The 23,694-nt window shown below is 46.7% G+C and overlaps 1 protein-coding gene across 1 annotated transcript in view; it reads right to left on the bottom strand.

Moving 5' to 3' along the window:
• Positions 1-23,694, bottom strand: part of slit3 (slit homolog 3 (Drosophila)) — a 128,578-nt gene that overhangs the window by 35,136 nt on the left and 69,748 nt on the right. The window contains 6 exon segments of the mRNA XM_067247126.1: positions 1,906-1,937; positions 1,939-2,051; positions 3,079-3,242; positions 6,658-6,729; positions 15,945-16,016; positions 22,377-22,448. Of these exon segments, the coding sequence (XP_067103227.1) occupies positions 1,906-1,937; positions 1,939-2,051; positions 3,079-3,242; positions 6,658-6,729; positions 15,945-16,016; positions 22,377-22,448 (525 nt within the window).

Genomic DNA, 23,694 nt, shown 5'->3' with positions numbered 1-23,694 from the left:
ATCTGAAGGTTGCCAGTTCGATTCCCGGCTGTGCAAAATGACATTGTGTCCTTGGGAAAGGCACTTCACCCTACTTGCCTCGGGGGGAATGTCCCTGTACTTACTGTAAGTGGCTCTGGGTAAGAGCGTCTGCTAAATGACTAAATGTAAATGTATTTCTAGGTACTGAAGGATCCCTCTGCAGATTGGAGTTAGAGACTGCCTTGGGCATTCCCCTCTGTGTGAGGCGAGTACATGTTCATTCTAACCTAGATTCTTCCCAACCATTTTAAGAGAGACAGACTAACAGTTAAAGAAGAAATACCTGAAAACTGGAAAAATTTAATTGTCAAAAGAAGCGCTAACGCTTCTTGGGCCTGTGTAGACAGCGGTTTGCTAGGTGGCTTGTTCCTGGCCTGTTCATGCCAGTGATGAAAGTGTTTTATTCTGGTGAGGGAAATCAACCTGTTCTGGTTCAGTTTTTATGTGCTTCTCTTTGGTCTCCAAATGTCTGGGTGGAAGATATCAAACTCATAAGATATCATTTGTGTGCAGAAGCTTTTGATCTGCATTGAATGCCAAAACAGATTCCAAATCTACTGATATTCAAGGATATTTATCTGTGGATTTACCATAGAAGAGTTATTTAAGCTATAAATCTTCTGGAGTTCAAAAGATAAGAAATGTAAATTAAGTAAGCCACATTGACAGTTGATAGTGTGTTGTGTGACACAGTGTTACTGTTTTATTGATAGTTAATTAAGGTATAATTTCTAATTTGTCAGACATTGTTGATTTGTCATTAGAGTAAAAGCACATCGAGATGTAAATAGAAAATTGAAAGAGACAGTAAGTGACAGTGTGAGATCTACAGAGAGAGAACAGGGAAGCACAGATATCTCTCATACATCATTTCATTAGTGAGTATTGTTTCTGGCTCTAGAAGCCCTGTGGTAACATATCTTTCCTCGGCGTAGCCATTTGTTATGCAAAGGTCGCCAAGTAGTTGGATAGAACCAGTACATATCCATGCAATTACCCACCTGTCCTTTCCCAAAAACAAGAACACCAATCAATATTTACTGTATATCAAATACCCTGGCTGAAGGGTGTGTGTGTGTGGTGACACAGAGGGGAAATTAAATTAGCCGGAGGCATTGGGTGTAGGCTACATATTGTCTGTGTGTCTGTCTAACTTTGTGTGTGTGTGTGTGTGAATGTACGTCCACAGGAGGCTGTGCAAGTGGGTGTACATTAGAGGGAGGCTGGGCTAGCCTTCTTGACATGGTGGTTTTAACTTCTTTTTAATGAAAATGTAGAGTAAAAATAAATAAAAACGACATGTTAAACTCAGCGCTTCAGTTTGCATGAACTGCATCTGGCCCGGGACATAAAAGAACGGAAGGCCTGTCGGGTTCAAGTTGGGCTCGGTCAAACTACGACTCTCTCAGACTCGTGTCGGGTTCAGACAGAAATATGGGGCTTGAGCTACACTCTGTGTTTTAGTCCAGCACATGAATTGCACCTGGCTAGCGGGTAGCAATATTAGCTTGTTAGCTTCACAGCAAATGGGTTTTTTAAGAGCAGAGACACGGGCACTCCAGCAACACACTAAGGAAATAGTATACAGAACAGAGTGTCAATAGGTGCTTTCTGTATGTCACCAGCTAAGTAAGCAGTGTTTTCAACTGCAATGTTCTTCAGCCCTGACTCTTCTTTCAACCTGCCATGTTCTTCAGCCCTGACTCTTCTTTCAACCTGCCATGTTCTTCAGTTCTTGTGTACAAATCTTGAGAGATCTCAAAAGATGTGAGAAATCCTGGAGGAAGTTATAGGCTAAATACAATTCTGATCAATCATACTCTGAGGAGATTAACAGTCGAGTGTGAACAAAGTTTGTCTCGGGCAGGTCAAGATGGGACTCACATCTCTACGATCCCCTCTGGCAGGTTGGCAGGGGATCTCAGTCAGGCCCTTGCGGCGACAGTCCACAATGTTGTTGTTGCACGTGCAGGTGGGGGGGCAGACGGACGCCTGGGGTACACAGGAACGAGGCTCCCCCTGGGCCGGGCCTGAGAGAAGGAACGTCGCGGTGTGTGTGGGGGGGGGGTAACAGACATAGAGGTAGTGTTAAAGTACCCAAAAGTGAGATAGACAGGGGACCGAAATGGAAAGGGGGGGGGGGGGGGTTATAAAACGAGGCAGAGAGGTAGTTAGAGAAAGAGAGAGGGGCGACTTTATGCACACAATATAAACGTAATGAAAAGATTAAACCGCCATGATGCACTGTCGAGTCAGCTTAATAAAGACCTTTGTAAAGGCAGCATCATTCACACTAAGACGTTCACAAAAGGCACAGCGCGAGTCGCTGACATTTAAAAAAAAACAGTGTGTTTATCAGGGCTAGTAATAAAGTAGGGTTAATCACCAATACAGGGAAATTCTTTCTGCAGCTTTACTGTTTTTATTAGCTGCTTAGTTAATTAAGACTGGAGCTCTAATGCAGAAAGCGATACACCAGACAACCCTGGGAAGATACATCAGATGATTAATGTGTAGAAGGAGGAGGGAGTGTGTGCGGGAGTGTGTGTGTGTGTGTGCACATTTGCAGGTGGCTAATCAACTGACTCAAGCGGCTTTTACCAATTATATCCTGCAGTCAATATTATGAAGGCGTCGCGCTGATTCAGAGTGTTCGCTCTACGCCACAATAAAAGACCCAAGCATTAGGAGATAACGAGAGCTTGTTTTAATGACTGACTGTACAGGTCATTTACCTGAACGGGGGATTTGGAAGTGTGTCTGTAAGTGCAAGGGTTAGTGGGCAGAGAGGCGAGAGCAGATCTTGCACATCGTTCTTGTTCAGGTGAACTCGACACACCGCTCTTTAAGAAAACCCTCAACATCATTTCTTGAAGAGAACAATTTCGTACTTGGATATTTTGGACATTATATGAGGAGGGAACCTTTTAGCAGCCGGATATTTTCAAGCATAAGATCAGATCATTTTGCTCCTGTAAAATAGGTCTCTGTGCTCCCAGGTGGATGTGTGTGTGTGGCCCTGGAAGTGGGTGTGTTTCTTGTCCAGGTGCTGTCTACCTGTGCAGGTGAACTCCTTCTTCTGGGCATCAGGAACGTTGAGGCCCCTCATGTTGGCGGGAGCCATGCATTGGGTGAAGGGCGCCAAGCCCCGCCTCTGTCGTAGCCAATCAGAGAGCCAGGCCAAGTGGCAGTCGCAGTGCAGGTTGTTAGAGTGCAGACGACTGCAGATAGGAAGACAGAGCGAGAGAGAGAGAGAGAGAGAGAGAGAGAGAGAGAGAGAGAGAGAGAGAGAGAGAGAGAGAGGAGAGAGAGAGAAAAGATCAACGACAACAAAGCTATGTATTATTTATTTTTTTACTGTTACTGGAAAATAAACAACTTTTGTCTGCTGAAGACGCAGCAAAGACAGAAGGGACGCCTCTGTGACTCTGCAGACATTGTGGGGTGGGGGTGGGGTCAGGGTCCTTTCTGTAAACCCAATTTGACTGAGCCTGCCAGTGAGGCAGTGGAGTGTCAACATTGTGATTATGACAACGTGCCCTTGGGTGAGAAGCCTCGCGCGTCACATCTGAGATGGTCGTGGAAGATGTGGCTAATGTGTTGTGTCACCCGCCCACGTAAAAACCACGACAACAAAAAACACTTCTCATTCAGCAAACTCGTCTCCTCAACGTCTTCAATGGTGTGGCCCCTCCCTCTAGGAGGGACACACAAGACTCGAGACAGAGAGATAAAGACAGAGAGATAGACCGAAAGAGAGTAAATGTGTGAGAGCTAGAGAGAGAGAGTGACAAAGAGAGAGAGAGAGGAACAAGTAAAAGAGAGATTAGATGAGAGGGAGAAAGACTCATGTCAGCAAATCAAAAAGGCATGGTACCCTTTTGAAAAGCCCCCTGAATAAAAGATGGTGTAAATCCTGTTAGGGGACAGAGATTGCTCATCGGGTCTCGCAGCGGGGGCCATGGTTTTAATAGAGCTCTTCTCATCATAAATCCACTTTCCAACCCCCCCCTTCCCCCCTCTTATTCTGGATTAATTACAGACAAGAGGGATTACGGAGATGGAAGGGTAAAACACACACTGTGATGGGAGCATAGGCTCACACTGCGACCAGTGTGTGTGTGTTGTGTGTGTGTGTGTGTGTGTGTGTGTGTGTGTGTGTATGTGTGTGTACGATATGTGCTGGATATAGATGTTATAGTGAAGCCCATATAGATACACTCCTTACCCTGCATGTGTGGTTTTGAGACTCCTAGGGATTTTAGACCACAAAATGGATTTGGGCTGTTACATCTTCAGATAGGCTGTCTGAGTTGAGTTATAAACCCTATTATGTTGGAACATGCTTGCTGAGATGTACTTCTGTCTAATCTTCTATTATTTCGAAAGAAATTAGAGAAGCTAGTATTAGACGTTGTCATTGGCAACAGAACTCATCTGTTTGGGTTGTGTTGCTGGAACAGGTGGGGGCCCTTTCCTGTGGAAGCACAAGGAGAGGTCACCATCTCTGTGGTTTTAAGGTATTTTACTGCATAGGTGCTGAGCTGGTAGTTTTAGATGATTTTACTCTTAAATTGAGAATTTGAGCCGAGAGTATTTTTATGGATTATAATCGGACTCTGTAGTGTAAATCTACATAGGTTTATATTATTCAAACTAACAAACCATATCCCCAAATATTTTGCAAGTGTGATGGCACATTATATCGGTGATCACTGACCAATGGTATGTTTCATCACTATTTTTCCTTTTTATTATTTCATAAATTTTTCTACTAATTAACTATTCGATTTTTAAAAAGGTTGATAGACACAACCATTTAAAATGTTAGAAGGTGCACAATTGTTCAAAGAAATACTTCTCCTAATGCAATTTTCTTTCCTACGCACAACCACAAATTCTTCAGGGAATCCATCTAAGTCTGTAAACACTCAAAACATGAGAGAAATTCTAGCAATTTCAGATTAGGAAAAATATATCAGATAAGAAGGATTTGATGATTTTAATTAACATTTTTATCTCAGCCTGCTTTTTCTTTGAAAGAAATTGAGGACATTTGTCCTCCAAATGTTCCCCAGCTCTTTCCCCATCCGACCCCAGATTATTGTAGAGAAATATAATCAGCCAATCAGTAAAAAATTGTTGTCTATCATTTATCAACAGATGACGTCTTTGAATAAAGTCTACTGAGCCAGTTCAGCTTGACCCTTCTTCTGGCAGCATGCTGCTTAACAGATGGCAGAATCATTAACATATGTTCAATTGACAATTGTCTCATGTGTCATTCCAAGGCTCTTGAGGGCAGACTACATTTACACCTTTTAAAAGGAGCCAATTTTTTCCAAGAGTCCAAGTTTCTCAGAAGCAGGACTCCTCTTGAATAAAATGATTGTGTTAGTGATAGGGACACAATCAGAGCAGGACTAGTCCTTGAGCAGCGAGCGTCCTGACACGCTCTTCACTGGTCTGGAACACTGAGGGGCAGCAGTGTACAGTCATGTCAAGTTTTGTTACGGGGCAGCAAATTAAATGCAGAGATCTTGTGGACAGAAAATCCAACTGCGATTAAATAGGGTGGAGTGGGGGGGGGGGGGGGGGGGGGGGGGGGGGGTTAACCGGAGGGCCTGAGCTTGCAGAGAGATAATTCAATGCTGACCAGGTAACAGGTTGCCTAGCCCACTCAGCAAAATGATCCCTGGACCAGTGAGGCCGAGGTGGGAGGGGGGCCATGACCAACCCCCTGGGGCCATGACCAACCCCCTGGGGCCATGACCAACCCCCTGGGGCCATGACCAACCCCCTGGGGCCATGACCAACCCCCTGGGGCCATGACCAACCCCCTGGGGCCATGACCAACCCCCTGGGGCCATGACCAACCCCCTGGGGCCATGACCAACCCCCTGGGGCCATGACCAACCCCCTGGGGCCATTACCAACCCCCTGGGGCCATGACCAACCCCCTGGGGCCATGACCAACCCCCTGGGGCCATGACCAACCCCCTGGGGCCATGACCAACCCCCTGGGGCCATGACCAACCCCCTGGGGCCATGACCAACCCCCTGGGGCCATGACCAGCACCCTGGGGCCATGACCAGCAACCTGGGGCCATGACCAGCACCCTGGGGACATGACCGTGGGCCTTTACCGCATACAAAAACAAAGTGAAGCGTTTTCTTTTAACCGTTGGGCTGTCTCAGACCCCCCACATTGCGAAGGTTAAAAGAAAAGTATTTTTATTTGTTTTTGTATTGGGTAAAATTGGGTAAACACAACAATGGTTCGTTATGAACCTTTGGGTCATGTGACCCGAAGGCAGCACAAGGGTTAACACTGCAAGTACAAGGGTTGCCCCCGGTCCAACTGAATCCAGTTGTAGGACTGTGTGAGTTTGAGACATGTGGTTAAGAGCATACGTGTACTTTAAGAGAGCATGTGTTCGCCTCATGGTGTGAGAATAAGTCAACAGTGAAGTCTGTGCCTTGAGGCTGTGGTGGTTCTAATATGTTAATATAAACACCCATGAGCATGAAACGACAATGGGTTGGAGAAACCACTCATCATTGGATAATTAGACGTTCTGAGACACATCCCATTTCCCAGCATCTCTTTGGTGTTGTTCTTGGGGTCATACTCACAGTGTCCGCAGCTTGGGCATGTGGTTGAAGCTGGAGAGAGGGATGAGTGTGATATTGTTGTTGTTGAGGGTACTAAAACAGAGAAAAGAGAGAACACAAAAAAGAGACAGGGAAGTAATTATATCAGAAAACAATGCACAATGAACATGATCCACCATACAGATATCCTTAAAAGCCTTGGATCGAGAGACAGGATATCTGTGTAAACCCATTTGCTGTAAGTTTTCCACAGCTATTGATGTTACAGAGAAATATCAACGTGTGATGTACTGTCCTCATGTTCTGCGTGTTTTCATTTGTTACGGTAATGTGTGATTGTGTGTGTACTTAAGTCTCTGTGTGTGTGTCCACAGCGGCGTATAATAAGCTTTAACACATGGCACAAGAATCTCATCACTTGCAGTGACTGGAGCAGTCATTAGATATGACAGCCCTACTCGCTGCCTCACTCCTCCTAGCACATGGTGTTATTAGGGATACTTTGCAGTCTCAATCTAGTGAACTAGCCATTGTAATCAAGTTTACAGTGTGTTTGTGTGTGTGGGTGGATTTGTATGAGAGCATGTTGCTTGACTATCGCTGATAATGGGTTTTATATTGGCTGTAGAATCTGTGTTAGGACTTCTGGTTTGTAAAGAATATGAAAGAGCAAAGGCTATGTACTGTAGGACTGCTGTACTGTATGACACTGTGCTGACACTGTTTAAGATGTGGACATGCAAGAACTTCTGACTGGCTAATTCACTTAGAATAAGATAATAAACGACAAAAAAAAGAGATGGATAAGACCGCCTTTTAATACCGGCTCTATTTCTGTGGTACAACTTGGAACTGTGACAGCGGAAAAGCCCCTTTCAGGTGCCCGTAATGCTTGAGAGTTAAGCCTGTGTGTAAAAAAAAAAAAAAAGAGAAAAAAACCCATAGCTGTGGATTTTCAATTATGTTTTTAAACTGTATCTTGGTTGTGGTTAGGCGAGAGTTCACTTCAGAATTAAGGAGAGGAATAAAAAATAAAGAAAATGGCAAATAATTATTGTTTTTCCTCCTCTTGGACTCATATACCAGGGTGAAATAATATTACTTGACCAAGTTGACCAAATGCAGTGAGAAGAGTAACTCAGAGAGACTAAATGAGTCAAGGCCAGGTAGCTCTGTGGCTTTTAACGCTGACAACATGGCAGATGGAGAAAGAACGAAGAGGAAAATAAGGGAGGGGGAGGGGAGAACCTTCATTAAACCCTGTAGCCTAATACAGTGCCACACCATCTAAATTGTGGTGCAGTCAGGTGGCTGAGCGGTTAGGGAATCAGGCTAGTAATCTGAAGGTTGCCAGTTCGATTCCCGGCCGTGTCAAATTACGCAAGGCAAGGCACTTCACCCTACTTGCCTCGGGGGGAATGTCCCTGTACTTACTGTAAGTCGCTCTGGATAAGAGCGTCTACTAAATGACTAAATGTAAATTGGAAAAGTGGCTTTTGCCCAGGAATGACTCCCACGTATCTCCTCCACCCCCATCCTTGGTCTCTAATCCTTTGTCTTTAATTTCTCCCTCCCTCCCTCCCTCCCTCCCTCCCTCCCTCCCTCCCTCCCTCCCTCCCTCCCTCCCTCCCTCCCTCCCTCCCTCCCTCCCTCCCTCCCTCCCCTCCCTCCCTCCCTCCCTCCTTCCCTCCCTCCCTCCCTCCCTCCCTCCCTCGCTCTTTCTCTCTCCCTCTGTCTCTGTGTGGTCTGCCCAGGAGTTATTGGGTGATTGGTCGGAAGGTGCAGCTGACAGAGTAAAGAACAAAAGATTGTGTGATTATGTGTCATCCTCAGGAAATGTCATCCTCAGGAAATAGACTGAAGGATGGACACACGGGGCTTTAGTAATGCAGGAGGAAACTGAAGCCACAAACGAGTTAGTGGCTTCGAGTTAGTGACAAAGGAAGTGAACAGTTAGCTGGCTTACGCTACAAATACTCTTGATATACTGTAGTTAGAAGCTACTTATCTTAAGCCTACTATATCCATATTTCAACAAGGCATAAGCCTGGTCCTTAAGGCCACATTGGGGAATGGATGTGACAGACTTCTTGTACATTTACTGTCTCTGGGTCAGATATGTGTGTATTAAGGATGCCTGTGCCTTTTGAAAGTGACTAGTACTCTGGGGGTCTCACTTCATCCAGTGAGAGATGGCCCTGGGCTGGGGGTCTCACTTCATCCAGTGAGAGATGGCCCTGGGCTGGGGGTGGGGGTGCTGGTAGTCTTCTGGAGGTGTATACCAGTGTGTTTGTGTGTGTTTCTATTAACCTGAGGGGGGGGGGGGGGGGGGGGGCTCGGCAGGCAGTGATGGAGGGAGGTCTTTATATGGCAAAGAACAGCAAGTGTGTGTGTGTCTGTGCGCACACACTTGCTGTTCTTTGCCATATAAAGACCTCTAAATATAAATATATAAAGATGTGTGTGTGTGTCTGTGCGCACACACACACACCCAAAATCATAAATGTCACTTTCAGGTTAACATCGTGCCTTTTCTCTAGTCTTCTCTCAGGAAATACTTCATCTCTGCAGCATCACTTTAGCCTTGTCTTCTGTGAGTAAACATACTTGTGACAAATATCTGGGTAATATCTACAAGTGGTACAGCAGGAAAACACACCTATACATCTCCATTACTTTTCTCCATGCTTACGTGGAGCCCGATCAATACAGCAATACTGAATTACAACGCACAGTAACTCAAAACAAGTGCTTCATGTTTAGTGAACAGTGGCTTCATGCTTTTATTAAAAGGTAAATTGATTCGGTTGTAGAAAGGTTTTCCCTGCTCCTAATTGCTCACGTTGTTTATCACAACATTTGAAACGGCGGCGGTCGGCAGGGTTTGGAGTTGAAGCTGGCATGCAGTTAAGTTCTCCAGCCCCCCTGCTCAAGTCGTGTAACACTGGAGGTCTTTACTCTGCTAGGGTGAAGCAGCGTTCCCACAGTGGCTGAAGGGCCGGCCTGGGGCCTGGAGGGGCTCTGAGAGGCTCTTTGCCTCCTCATTAGGGCATCTTGGAGGACCCCGGACACTTCACTGGTGGGGAGGAGGGGGGTGGGGGGAGACTGCACCGAGGAAATTGGAAACTATGGCCTAGAGTTAGGTTCTTTGAGTGTGTGTGTGTGTGTGTGTGTGTGTGTGTGTGTGTGTGCGTGTTGTACGTACCCATGTGTAAAGGGGAGGAGGATGAAGGATCTGACAGGTGCTACTTGTACTGTGCATGTGTTTTGATTTCAAAACTGTCTTCTAGAAGTCCTTTTTAATGTTCAGGTGGGGTTAGAAGTGAAGAAGTGAAGTTTCCCCAAGACCCTACAACATCTTTGAGTTGATGTGGTGGGCATGACTAGGGGTTAAAGAGTCCCTTCACTCCCTACCACCCCTTCAACTCGCTAAACTGCCCTGAAAGGGCAGTTTGTGTGTATGTGTGTGTGCGCCTTTGTCTGTACACAGAAAGGCTACTTTAATATCCTCAAGTGCTATGCACCCTCTGTTCCCTCCTCCCAGTGTTCTGATTGGTCCAGTTGCCCTGCGACTTTTTCAGCAACTTTTACAGAATGCTGCCATTCTAATCTGGGAACACGTATCACTGGGCAACATGAAATAACACTACAGAGGAAACTGAGAGGCTGTCCAAACAATACCACCCCAGTTTAGCTTGTTGGTCATTTCATTATTTGAAGATTTGGACCCCGTTTGTACTTAGATCTATGACGGTGAGACCGAGGCTTTGGGCCAGCGTTGGAAACACTTGCCTTTTTTGGGGGGGTGGAAGGTTCTGGTGTTATTTCTTGAACTCAAATAAACCAAAGGTGGACTGTGCTATACAACACGAGCTGTTGGCATTTAGACAGCAAACCCTGCCGTGTCACCTATTGAGATGAGAGACGCTTTAAGGCCTTGGGAAATGAAATCTGTGACCCCTTCTCCCCGGCGGACAGCATGGAGGAGATGGAGGGAGAGAGGCGAGCAGGAGGAGATGGAGGGAGAGAGGAGAGCAGGAGGAGATGGAGGGAGAGAGGAGAGCAGGAGGAGATGGAGGGAGAGAGGAGAGCAGGAGGAGATGGAGGGAGAGAGGAGGGCAGGAGGAGATGGAGGGAGAGAGGAGAGCAGGAGGAGATGGAGGGAGAGAGGAGAGGAGAAAAGCAGGAGGAGTTTTGGATTTAGCTGTGTGATGCCAACAGTCACGGCCAGGTAGGAAAGACAGTGACGTGGGCCCACTGATATAGGCATTACAGCTTCCAGGACAGACCGAATCTAAGTTGCTCTCCTTCCATCTAGACCAGTTTCCTCAGCCTTCCTCACCCCTTCTCTACAGGCTCTGTTGAAAGAGGTAGATCATTTCCTACTTTGTTCTCTCCCCTGTTCTTGGTCCTGCTGTGAGTATGTGCCTAAAAAGGGGCTTGGTGCAAAGTCATTTCCTGACATGGTAAAGTCCTGTTTTCTGTTTGGATAACATCAAATATCCAACCCTTTCCTCTTTCCCCCAGTAAAAACTTTGCTTCATAATCCTTCCCTTTCTCGTTTTAGTTCCATCTCATTCACAAACAACACACAAGGACCTACTGGCTGAAGACAGACTCAATCCAACAATGCTGAGGTAAAGTGTTACGGGCACAGAGGGAGGCACACTGGTGTAGGAATTAAAAATGCATGGAATATTTGATTCTCTCCGTTTCTCTTTCTCCCTCTCTCTTTCCCTTCTATCTAGGAGCTTGCGTGTGATGGGGGTAGTGGAGATGGTTTGGCCACTTCACACACGTAGTCACAAACATTCAACCTCGCACAACAAGGGATGGGATCTTTGGTCTGATGGTTGGTGTTGGGCTCCATGAGCAGGAGAACATTTTTTTAAATCCCTGTCGGCACACCTCCAAGTAACTAACCACACAAACGCCCTAAATCCAGAAGGCACAGTGTGTATTATGTTGATCTTGGGAAGCCGGGATGACAAGAAGGACATTGGTAAGACCTTGGTCAGGACAAGTCACCTGACAGCGACCCCTAAGCCAGGGTTGAGCTAGCTGCAAAGGGGCAGCCAAACCCCAAAAGATATTTCGATCCAGTCCACATATCAGAAAACATTATTCAGGACTAATCCGTTTAGGTTGAGCTCAAACGGCCGCTCTCCGTGCCCCCGCGCGACAGCTCTGGGACGAGACGCGGCCACAGAAATGTGCCGGTCGATTCTGGTGGAAGCCGCAGCCCTGTCCAATGAGCTGTAGATCATCAGATATGCCAGGGACAGATCCATCCACCTCCGTAAAAGTCGTCCCGACATGCACGGTCTCGACCACATCTCACATCGCAAGTAAGCCAGACAATGCCTCTTTAAAAGTTTAAAGGCACGCCATCACCACACAACCCTTAAGCACTCTTTCACACACACACACACACACGCACACACACAGGCACGCACGCACACACCAGGGGTTAGCAGAGAAGTACAGTCCTACTGGACCATGGCTGTGCGTGTAGCTGGAGCGTTTCTCTCCCACTAGATGTTTAAAAACATCATTAAAGTCTCATCACGTTGAAGATGGCATCTGTAACTTCAGAGGAATAAGATGCCGACAATCAACCCAGAAGGCATGAAATCCATTGCCTAGCAACCTTCTCTTACAAGAGGACATCCTTGCTGTCTGAGGGCCAAATTTGGGAGTACAGGACTTCCCAAGTGGTTCCAAAACCAACTGTCAGATAGTATAAAACAAATCAGGGAGTAAGAACGAGCAATTAACACTGACGAGGGGCAGAGTGGATCCATTAACGTGGTTACAATACTTTAGCCAACTTTGTGCGGTTGAAGGGAAAGAGGAGGTTACAGCCAAAGTTGTCAAGAGAATGCAGAGTGAATGCTTTGACAAACGACAGTATTTGGCGAGGGTTGGGTGGATGGAGGGATGAAAGGAGGGCAGACTGCTGTAATGGACAAATGTAAGAGTTTTTTATCGATGTAAGATGGGGGAAAGTCACCTTGAGGCACAGTGGCTCCTCACTTCCCCTTCTCATCATAAACGTCAGAAGCTGGCAGGCTCAAGAACCTTCTCGTTCTGAGCCAGAAACATTTCTGTTGAAAAGTGGTCATAAAATATGCAGGGGTCCCTTCGCTCCAGAGAGTGCACTGCTGGTCGGACAGGAGTGAGTGTGAGAGTGTGTGTGTGTGTGTGTGTGTGTGAGATGGCTATGCACCACTCTGGTAAAAGCACAGGGGGTTCCAGAGACAGCCTGCAGACAAACTCTGAAACTCCTTTTATAGAAACTTTTGCTTGAGATAGCTTTTGGATATGCTAATACAACCCTTGATTCGTCTAAGCATTTGTCCAACACTATTTTGTATTTAAGGTCAAATAATGGTGTACATTAACAATGAAAATGATAAAAATACAAGGATATGACCTTTGGAAAATATATTCCTACATTTATGTACTGTATATAATTTTTTTTATTGCCCTTTTTAAATCCAATTCATTTGTCGGGCGGAACTGGTGGGAGCTCAATGCGGTGGCTCATAGTAAAGTACATATTCACATCAAAACGCTCTTTTGCATGTCCAAGTAGATGATTTTGAACTACTTCTATGAATAATAATTTTAAAATCTGGACTTTACTAGTGCCACACGTGTTTCCTTTCCCTTGCAGTGTGTGTGTGCGTACGTGTGTGTGTGTGTAAGTCTACCAGTGTGCTGCCTACGGTACAGTACTAAAAGTTCATTTAGATGCAAGACATGTTCGATATGCAAGAACGTCCAATAGAGCTTTGAAGTCATTAGTCCCATCATTAGCCAAGTTACGTTAAATCAAAATTACAATTCATCACCAGAAAGGGCCAATCATTTATTTGGTGATGCTTGGTGGCCATTAAACTGTACTCAGTCATTCGAAGTCACGCAGGCACACTTAATACGACTGCCGTGGTTAGCATTAGTTCGTTGCTAAATCAGCCACATCTAATTAGCGACTTGAGGGAATGCAAGGATTATCTTTGATTGTCAGAACTGACCGTGTGGGGAGTTCTAGGAGGAATAATATTTTGTCTTAGTTGTCTTTCATGATCGTAGGAGATCTCGCAGACATGCATTTACATTTACATTTTACATTTAGTCATTTAGCAGACGCTCTTATCCAGAGCGACTTACAGTAAGTACAGGGACATTCCCCGAGGCCAGTAGGGTGAAGTGCCTTGCCTAAGGACACAGAGTCATTTGACGCGGCCTGGAATCGAACCAACAACCTTCTGATTAATAGCCCGATTCCCTAACCGCTCAGCCATCTGACCCCCACATGCACCAATAGGTGCCAATATTTAAAATGGACCACAGGTTGTTGAGACACGAACCATCCATAAAACATCCCAAGTCAAGGGGAACCAGCTGCTCCCATGGCAGACCAAATAGAGGATCAATAAATGATGTGTTCTTGAAAGGCCTAGTGGTTTTAATGCAGTGATATGGTTTGATCACATGGAGGAGACAGGAGACTATCTGGACCCTGCTGCAGGGTGGAAGAGGGAGCCTCCGTACGCATACACGGGCCAAGAGCAGCTTCACAACCGCAGCATATTCACTTCCCAAGAGTATGAGCGCATATGGCAATAAACAATCTCAGTAGCATTCGTACTCTCATTCTCATACAAAGAAAAACATTTTAACCCAAAAAATGGCAGTCTATACAGTCTAACCCTCTGAGAAATATTCACTAATTAAAACAGGGGGGGGGGGGGGGGGGGGTTGGGTCGCTGCATTTACAGAATCATGCTCCATCCAATTATCTTACTTCAGTCACAGTTGCATAGACATCTGGGGGCATTATCATCTTTAAACAACACGCATCTACATCATCATCTTCAACCACACGCACGCACTCGTAATCCACGGATGGACAGTCGGTAATGGGGCGGTGGTGAGGCGGAGCAGAAAGTGCTGGATTATTCATGAAAATTGAATCTACACACATGAAGGCTTTTATAAGCCCCTGTAGCTGGCGTGGTCATCCCTGACTCAAGCACACTGGCTACACCGGGCCATTTTGTGCTGTGGTCATGAAACCGGCCGCTCCAATGGGCTGAGCAGATGGTGCACACAGTGTGTGTGTGTGTGTGTGTGTGTGCGGCACAGACTCACGATACTGTGCCGTGTTACAAGAAGAGGGCGAGAATGCAGTCGAGCTTCCATTCACACCTTCACAGTTCTGTGTGCTTTTCCCTCTACTCTCTAATTACACTTTGTAACCCTGAACAGCATAACTGTTACACGCATGCAAATCATTGACGCGTTTTAAAACTGCGAGACAAATCACCTCCTGGTGAAAGTGGATTCTGTTCGTCATTTATGACAGCAGCTTTATTGGGAGGGTGGTGTGAGTGTGTGTGTGTGTGTGTGTGTGTGAGAGGAGGGGGGGGTGACAGGTACACTTAGCCCCCTGCAGACCACCTGACAGATGGCTCAGTGTCCACCGACGACCTGACACTCTCCCCCCGCCTCCCTCGTCCTATCCTGAGCCGCTACCACACAGCTGCCTCGCGGAGCAATGCTCCCAGTGTTGGGGGAACAGCAGCCAAACTGGCGTTAGCCACACTCTCCAAGTCCACGCTGAGTCTGTCAGCGAAGAAATACAATTCTGACAGGGTTTCAATCAGGACACACGTGTCACCGGCTCCTGAACTGCAGAAACACTTTGGTGCCGCGACGGCACACACAGCCGCGGAGGCTGTGAGAAAGTGAATAACAAGTACAGCAGCCAGCGAGACGTATCCGCTAACTGTCACAATGCAGCGTGGGGAAGAGGAATGAGTGTCTGCAGAGCGGTCATCACACAGAGCGCTCATCCTACAGAGCGCTCATCCCACAGAGCAACCCAGACACAGCAGAGTTTGGGAGGATGAACAGGTACATTTTGCTGCACCTTCGCAACCCGTTCTGCAAGGACATTCAAGACTAAACGTGCACACGCACACACGGACGCGTGCACGCACGCACATCCAGACATACACACACACTCACAAAAGAACCAGACAAAACTAGAACAATTGCAAGCAAGAACAAAACTAGAAAGAAAAAAAGAGGAAAAGAAGGAGGGAGAGAGGGGGGAAAAAACTGCAGAAAGAAAGAACAGAGGGAAGAAACAGGCAAACGAGATAAAGGAGGGAGACAAGGAGGGAGAGCAAACAGGAAGAAAGGAAGACCAGGGGTGAGAGGATATCCCTGGTCCGCAGGAAAAGGGTGACAGGGAGGAGAGGAGAGAGGAGGAGGGGGGCTGCCTTGCTACTCACAGTATCTCCAGATCACGGAGGGCTCGGAAGGCTCCATCTTCGATGCAGCTGATGTGGTTGCTGTCCAGCTGCCTGCGGAGGAGAGGAGAGGAGAGACAGGAGTCAGCGGCAGGTCTGTGAGCGCAAAAGGGGGAGGGGCCGGGGGCTACCATCCCGAAGAGGAGGGGGGTGGGGGGTGGGAGGGGGGTGGGGGCGAAGACGGGGGGGGAGGTAGGTCGGGTGGAGGTGATGGGGAGGGGGGGGGGGGGACACCGGCGCTGACATGCTAACCAGCGCTAAGGCAAAGCTCTCACCTCGCCGCGCTGCCTGCCAGGGGGGAAGAGAGAGAGGAGGAAGAGATGGAGGAGAGCAGGGGAGGAAGAAGAGAACCAACTGGCTAAAGTGGCCTGTCTGCTCTCAGCCTATCACCTCCCTCTGCACTCGCTGCCCTGTGAGAGGGAGAGAGAGAGAGAGGGACAGAGAGATCAAGATAGAGGGTGAGAGAGAGAACACAGAGAGAGAGAGAGAGAGAGAGAGAGAGAGGGGGAGAGAGAACACAGAGAGAGAGAGAGAGAGAGAGAGAGAGAGAGAGAGAGAGAGAGAGAGAGAGAGAGAGCAGGATGCTGACTGCAGTGTGCAGCCCCCCACATCTGTCTGGTCTCCGTAAATATTAATTGCATTTTCTCCCTCCCCCACTCCCTCCAACCTTTCCACCCTCTCCCTTTTCCCTGCCTTTTTTTGGGGGCCGAAAGGGAGTAATTTCATTACATTAGAGCACCCAATCCATTACAAGCTTTTACTGGCCCTGTCACTGAAACAATTTCATTAAAGAAGAGGCTTCGTAAATCAGCCCCCGTCAAGACGCTGGACTCCGAGACGCTCGCCATGGCACTCATTCCTCTTCCCCCTTGCTCCCTTTTACTTTAATTTAAGTACGCCCCCCCCCTCCCCCCCCCCCCCCACACACACACACACCCTCCCCTGAACAACCCCTCCAGTCCTCGACTGCTGTCTCTCTCCGAAGCGAGATGAATGGAAGATGATTGGATACAAAGGGCAGACAGTCAGAAGCCTCTCTCCCGGGTCCTTTGCGTCGCAGCGGAGGCATGCGGGACATTTAACCTGTTACAGACAGACACCATGTGTGTATTGTCTGCCAGTGGCCATAAAGGAAGAAAAAGATCTGTCTGTCTTTAATCCTGCTCCTCCTCTACCTGTGTCCTCGGTGTATCTTCAGCCCTAATCCCTCTTTTAGCTGACAATCCCTGACGTTTGATTTGTTTTTTGCTTGAGTGAAGTCCCGGCTCTCTAAATGCAATCTCTTTATTCCTAATGCCTCTTTCCTTCTTCACTCTTTTTAATCCACGCTCTCCCTCTCTCTTGTGAGGCACCTGGTTTCCGACATGCTTTTATCAGCTCAGCAGAGAAGAGCGATTCCTCATCGGAGATCAGAGAGAGAGAAAGAGAGAGAGTGAGAGAGAGAGAAACATACTGTATGGCTGTCCTGTCACACAAAGGGATAGTTCATCCAAAATGTCAACAATATTTTATTTTGAAATGACAGAACAAGGTGGACTGTCATCTAAGATGAGTTTTTCTTTTGATCATGTAGCAGCTTTCCACTCAGTACGATCTCTAATCCTTCTACTAATTAAGACCCATGAGATACTTGGCAACTGATGGAATAAAACCCAAGCGGAGACAACCTATCAACACAGTTATTGAGATATGAAAGGAATGTAAATCTTGCTTTGGCTTAATTAACTAAAACATCATTTAGGCCTGAAGTAATTTGTTAACTGCACCACAGTCAGATATTTAAAGAAACCCAAACAGAGATACGACCACACGAACTTCAGATGACAATGCTGCTTTCTGCTGTTTCAAAGTTACGTTTTCATCGAGATTCTGACAGCTGTGCACATTTAAACCGCTACAAGGAATAACATGACTTCTATCAATCCGAAGCAATGCCAAGGGCTATTTGTGTACGTGTGTTAGTGTGTACGTGCGTTAGTGCGTGTGTGTCTGTGCGAGTGTGTGTTTGGTGGTGATCGTGAATAGAGATCCCAAATTTAATTTCCTTCAATCCAATTACGTTGGCTCTTCAATCATCCCAGCCATAAGCACTATTGGCAGTTTAATGCCCCTATGCTGCCTCTATCCCATCAGCACAAGCATGAAAACAGACTGGAGAAAACAGAAAGCAATAGTGGACCTACGGGCACACACACAAATACTTACGCAAAAATGATCTCACACACATGTTCTGCATAAACACACACACAGAGAAAGATGTTCGGATAAACTATCAGCTCCGACAGAATACTAAAACAGGAACTGATTAAGTGGGGGGGATGGATGTTCATCAGTGATGACAATGTGTACACCATGAGATTAGTGCGGTGTGTGTGTACTGCATGTCTTACGTGGACTGGTGCGTGTGTTTGCCAGCGCTCACAGAGGATGTGTGACTGTTTGCGTTGGCGTGTAGACCTGCGTGCCTGCGCTGTGCATGTGTTGTCCATGTCTCTGCACCTATTTTTTTTTATCTCTGTCACTGTCAGAGTGTGTGTGTGTGTGTGTGTGCGCGAGCGTGCTTGTGTGTGTGCGTGTCAGAGAGTGCAGCAGGGAAGGAAAGGCACAAAGGAGAGCTGGGGATAAATCATGATGCTCCAGTGTTCTGATTAGCATGGAGAGAGGACAGGAGTGGCTGGCCCTCTGTCTCAGAGGACTGACAGGGGAGGACAGAGATGGATGGACCTGATAACTCTCTCTTTCTCCTCACTTCCTCCAAACTGGGTGTCTCTCCGGCCGGCCGGCTGACCCCCTCCTGTTCTATCCAGCCCAGTAACATGGGCGTTGACTCACCAAATGCAACCATAAAGCAGGCGTCAAGATTCCCCATCAACAGGGAGTCAGGTGGCTGAGCGGTTAGGGAATCGGGCTAGTAATCAGAAGGTTGCCGGTTTGATCCCGGGATGTGCTAAATGACGTTGTGTCCTTTGGCAAGGCACTTCACCCTACTTGCCTCGGGGGGAATGTCCCTGTACTTACTGTAAGTCGCTCTGGATAAGAGCGTCCGCTAAATGACTAAATGTAAATGTAAACAGTAATATGATATCATCTGTACGCCTAGAAATCTCAATGAAACACCTACGGATATTATGATGAATGTGTGAGAAGGGCTTGTTGTGTACAGTTGGAGAGTATTCAGTCCAGTGGACGGTTTGGTCTTCACGCTGAGAGAGGGGACGCTGGGATTAGGGTGTAACATCAAAGGCTAAACGCCGCCATCTGCGACGACACGTCCACTGGTACGAGGCGGTCGTAAAGCAAGCAACGTATGCCAGGGTAAGTGCCCCCACACATAACTCAAACTAACTTACCCCTGAGCGTGCCGGATATAACTCAAACCAACAGCAAGCTGGCACAGCCTCCAGGCTAGGAGAGCATGAAGCGGCCAGCATTTTACAACCCCCAGGGACGAGAGACGCCCAGGTGGGAGAGGAGGGAGGATGGAGGGGGGGAGGGGAGGGAGGAGGGGAGGGGGGGAGGGGAGGGAGGAGGGGAGGGGGGGAGGGGAGGGGAGGGGAGGGGAGGGGAGGGGAGGGAGGGAGGGAGGGAGGGAGGGAGGGAGGGAGGGAGGGAGGGAGGGAGGGAGGGAGGGAGGGAGGGAGGGAGGGAGGGAAAGATGCAGAGAGTGGGGGCCAAGGAAAGGCGGGAACAGGAAGAGAATGGAACTTTGTAGGAGTGTAAAGACGACTGGGTTCTTCTCAGCTTTCATGGGAGTGATTGAAAGCATTAAGTGATTGAGGAGAGGTTGAGGCAAGGGGGAGGCACAGAGGGAGGCTGCGGGAAGCTGGCTAGAGGCTGGGGGAGAAGGGGGGCTTCCTCATGGATTGAAGCCCATGGATTGAACGAAGTCGATTGACGGACAGACTGTGTTTGTGACTGACATGTCTGATAGTCAGCAGGCTGTGTAAGGAGCTGACACGATGTCGGCACCCAGCGAGCAGTGCATTCAACATCAAAATCCCAGGTACACACACACAAACACACACGCAATTATTTCTATCTCTCCGACACATACGCATAAACGTGACCTGTGGTATGTCTCACTGGTTCAGTAACAGGCTTTGCTAATTATCCTTGCCACTTTCTTGTCTTTTTGAAGAAAAGGCAGGCAGTCTAATTGCTGAGTGAGTATATGCCACTCAAGAGTGTCGTTCAGAGTCCAAATAAGCTGCTTCAGGGTACCAGGTTGAGATTTGTGTGTTTGCGTTGGTCTGTATGGGAAAGTGATTGTGTGCATGTTTTTTATGCATGCACCAGGGTGTGTGTGTGTGTGTGTGTGTACACATGTCCACAAGTGTGCGTTTGTATGTGTGTGTGCGTTTACCCCTGGGTGCAGCGCAGTGTCCCTACAGTAGCCTGTACAAAAAGAGCATTAGGGAGAGAGAGGGGAACACGTGAGAAAATCAATGGCTGAGCCCACAGGGAGCTGTCTGAAGTTTTTCTTCGAGAAAATGGAGGAGCCGACCCTTTGAGCTAATAAATCAGGAGTCACCTTGCAGGCTGCATGTATCCTGGGAAGGAGAGGAAGGACACAATAGGCTGCTCACGACGCTATATAACTTATAAAACATATTTTACATGCACCGCATCGTTTGCAATAAAATACACGTTTGTAGCTTTGTCAATGGGTACGTTTGACTTTATAAAAGAGGAGAGACGACCCAAAAAAAAAAGAATTGACATGTAATCAGTCAGTATACACATCCATCGACAGCACTGCAGTCGTCATCTTCTGCTACTCTGACCTGGGACCAGTGCTGCAGCACCCTTCTTGGCATGACCTCCGCAGGCCAGCACAGCACAAACACCTCCAAAAGAATCTGTCCATTTCAGAAAGCTTGGATTCAGGGGACATTGTGTTTTATTAAAATTAAAATAAAAAAAGTTTTTTTCATTTAATTATGCAAAACTTACATTAAAAATATATATATTGCCCAAAAAATTTAGCTAATTATCTTGAGACAGTATTTGACTACAGTATATCAATGCTTCAGTCTGTTTCAGAGAGTTTGTGTGAGAGACAATGTTGAGGCCAAGGACTAGAAGCGCAGCACAGAATGAGGAATGGACCAGAGCTAGGGACTGGGCTGGGTCAGAAGTGAGGTTAGAGAGAGATGCATCACTGGCCCAACCTGTGTTGCTCAATCTGGGCCAGAAAGTCTCTTTCATTTCCACCAAAGGGCTGTCTGACAGGCACAGCCAAACAGCCAGGGCCACGATAAGTTAAACACACATATTTTATATCTTGGCCGTTGCTCACTAGCACGGAGGTCAGCAAACCCTGTTGTAATTCACTAGTAGCTTCAGATGGACTGTTCACTAACACGAATGACCCTAAGGTTCATGTCCAGCTCTATGGGCATACAGTATGTGAAGCCCTCCGTGACATTACTTGGAAAAAAAGGGCTTTGTTTTGACGAATGACCCTCAGTTGAACTGGATAAAAAGGACTTGTAATTTTTTTTTCTCATGACTACTCTCCACATGTTGCTACCTCCTATCTCTTCTTCCTAGACATACAAAACTGATAGGGGATGTAGGAAGAAAGCCAGTCTAGAATGTAGCTGATATGAAAGGGAGAGTGGATCAGATAGGAAAGGAAGCCACCCAGAACCAGTCTGAAAGCTAGCCTTGGGAACTGACCTCCCCCCAGCCAGCCAGCATTCTGGCACTGATCCTTAACTCCAAACAGACATTGGATCATTACACTCCAGCTTAACAACACTTTCAAGACATTTCCCTATTAACTGCAGTGAGTCAGCGATAAGGCTGGGTCTGGACCATATGGTGGAGAAGGAGATTTAGAGGGAGGGCAACATTGTGTTTATTGTTCTGGTAAACCGATTGGTGGTATTGGCTGGGAGTAATTCCTTGTTGTTGCGCCCAGGTCCACTGTTCCATCACCTAGTAATTGTGCAGTGAAATGAGGACATGTGTTGCACTAAAGACTGAGGCAAACAGTATAGCTCCACTATGAAGTATTTGTACCTCAACTGAATATTGTATCTTTGAGGAGAAATCCCCCCAAAATGATTTCAAAATTTTATTCATTTGTGTGAAATCTGTTTGAGGAACAGAGGACTAGCAGAACTGACATGTTTGCCAAAGCAGGAAACCCTACAATTGATCAGCCAGACCATAGATTGATGCATTGGCCATTAGCAGATTAGCAGGTCCTAAGTGACTGATGGGAACACTGGACATCTGTTCAGACAAATTCAGTCTGGAGGTCCTTCCCCTCAGCCAGAACAGTCAAACAGGACCAAGTGTTTGTGTGCTTTTGGGATAAGAAAATGGATGCCTGCTAATTCATTGGCTTTAGGGGAAAGGAAAAGTGTGATTGGAGAGGTATGACTGGAGGGTTTAGGTACTTACAGGTTTTTGACCGTAGTGATCCCGCGAAAAGCCTTGCGTGGAACCGCCTGGATCTGGTTCTCACTCAGGTCTCTGGAAAACAAGAAATAAAGAACGTTTGTATGAAGACATGACAGGTTTCAGATTGTGTGTGTATGTATGTGTGTGTGTGTGTGTGTGTGTGTGTGTGTGTGTGTGTGTCAAGAGCATGTGGACAGAGGTGCCAGATTTCTGCTGCCAAGTAAAGAAGGTCCTCTTTGAAGTCACAAGTCTAATTGGTCAATAGACCATAAACGTCATTTCTACCTTTCTCTCCATGAGTCTTCTACTCTAAAATGTGTTTTCAATGGAAAAAACATTTCAAGATCTTTTTGTTGATCCCTCCAAGAGAAATTCATTATTCTCCAGGAAAAATTAAGCAATCAAATGTGTTTTAAGTAACTTGAGAACGCTAAACATAAGCACGCGCACACACACACACGCAAACACACTACACACCCACACACATTACTAGCCTGCCAGCTCTCGCACATTGGTTGTGTCACAATGGTTTTGGCTAAACTTTATTAGGCTGGTTTGTTTGTAGAGCCCTGCATGCAAACATAATTTGAAAACCAGAATGCAATTACTTGGCCGGGAGGATACAAATGAAGTCTGGAATATCAGATGGCCTAATCAGGGATGTCGGTCTGCCCGTCATGCTTGTAACATGTAACAGGAGACCTCGGCTGGGCGTGACCTTGACAACATTAATACAACCAATCACAAGACACAATCAAGCATGGATCCAAATATGCTTTCTGTTTCTGTCAGCTCCTATCTCTCTCCATGTTCACACCGACATCAGTCGATAAGAAAAGAAGCAAAGAGAAACGCCCCTGATTCCCACCTCGTTTGAAATATGGGCTACCACCTCACCCTTTCAATCTATGGAAATTGGGTGAGGGAGCCAAGTCAAGTTTAATTAATGCAAGAGATCTTAATTGGAGTGCCGTGTTTAGAATAACGATAAAGGATTTCTAACTAACCTTGGTTTATTGCTCTTGACGTCTTCAATATCCAGCATTTGTTAGCTGGGTCTGTTTTATTTGAAAAGCGATGCGAGGCTGGATTTTCTCCTTGACTTAATATGAAAAGCATGCTCCTTTGTGTATACTTGTATAAGCATGCAGTTCTTGTGAGTACTTCACTCAAAGTGTGTGGTTCGTAACATCCACAAAGAAGTCCAACATTTGAGAAGCATAACTTCGACGCGATGCTTCTAATTTGCAATATCGATGTTTATACCTCCGGATGTCCCACTAAGAATGCTATCCTCCTTTCATCTCCTGCCCATTCT

This window comes from Osmerus mordax, chromosome 12, assembly GCF_038355195.1.
Source record: "Osmerus mordax isolate fOsmMor3 chromosome 12, fOsmMor3.pri, whole genome shotgun sequence".
NCBI lineage: Eukaryota > Metazoa > Chordata > Actinopteri > Osmeriformes > Osmeridae > Osmerus > Osmerus mordax.
This window is presented reverse-complemented; position numbering and strand designations above follow the sequence as displayed.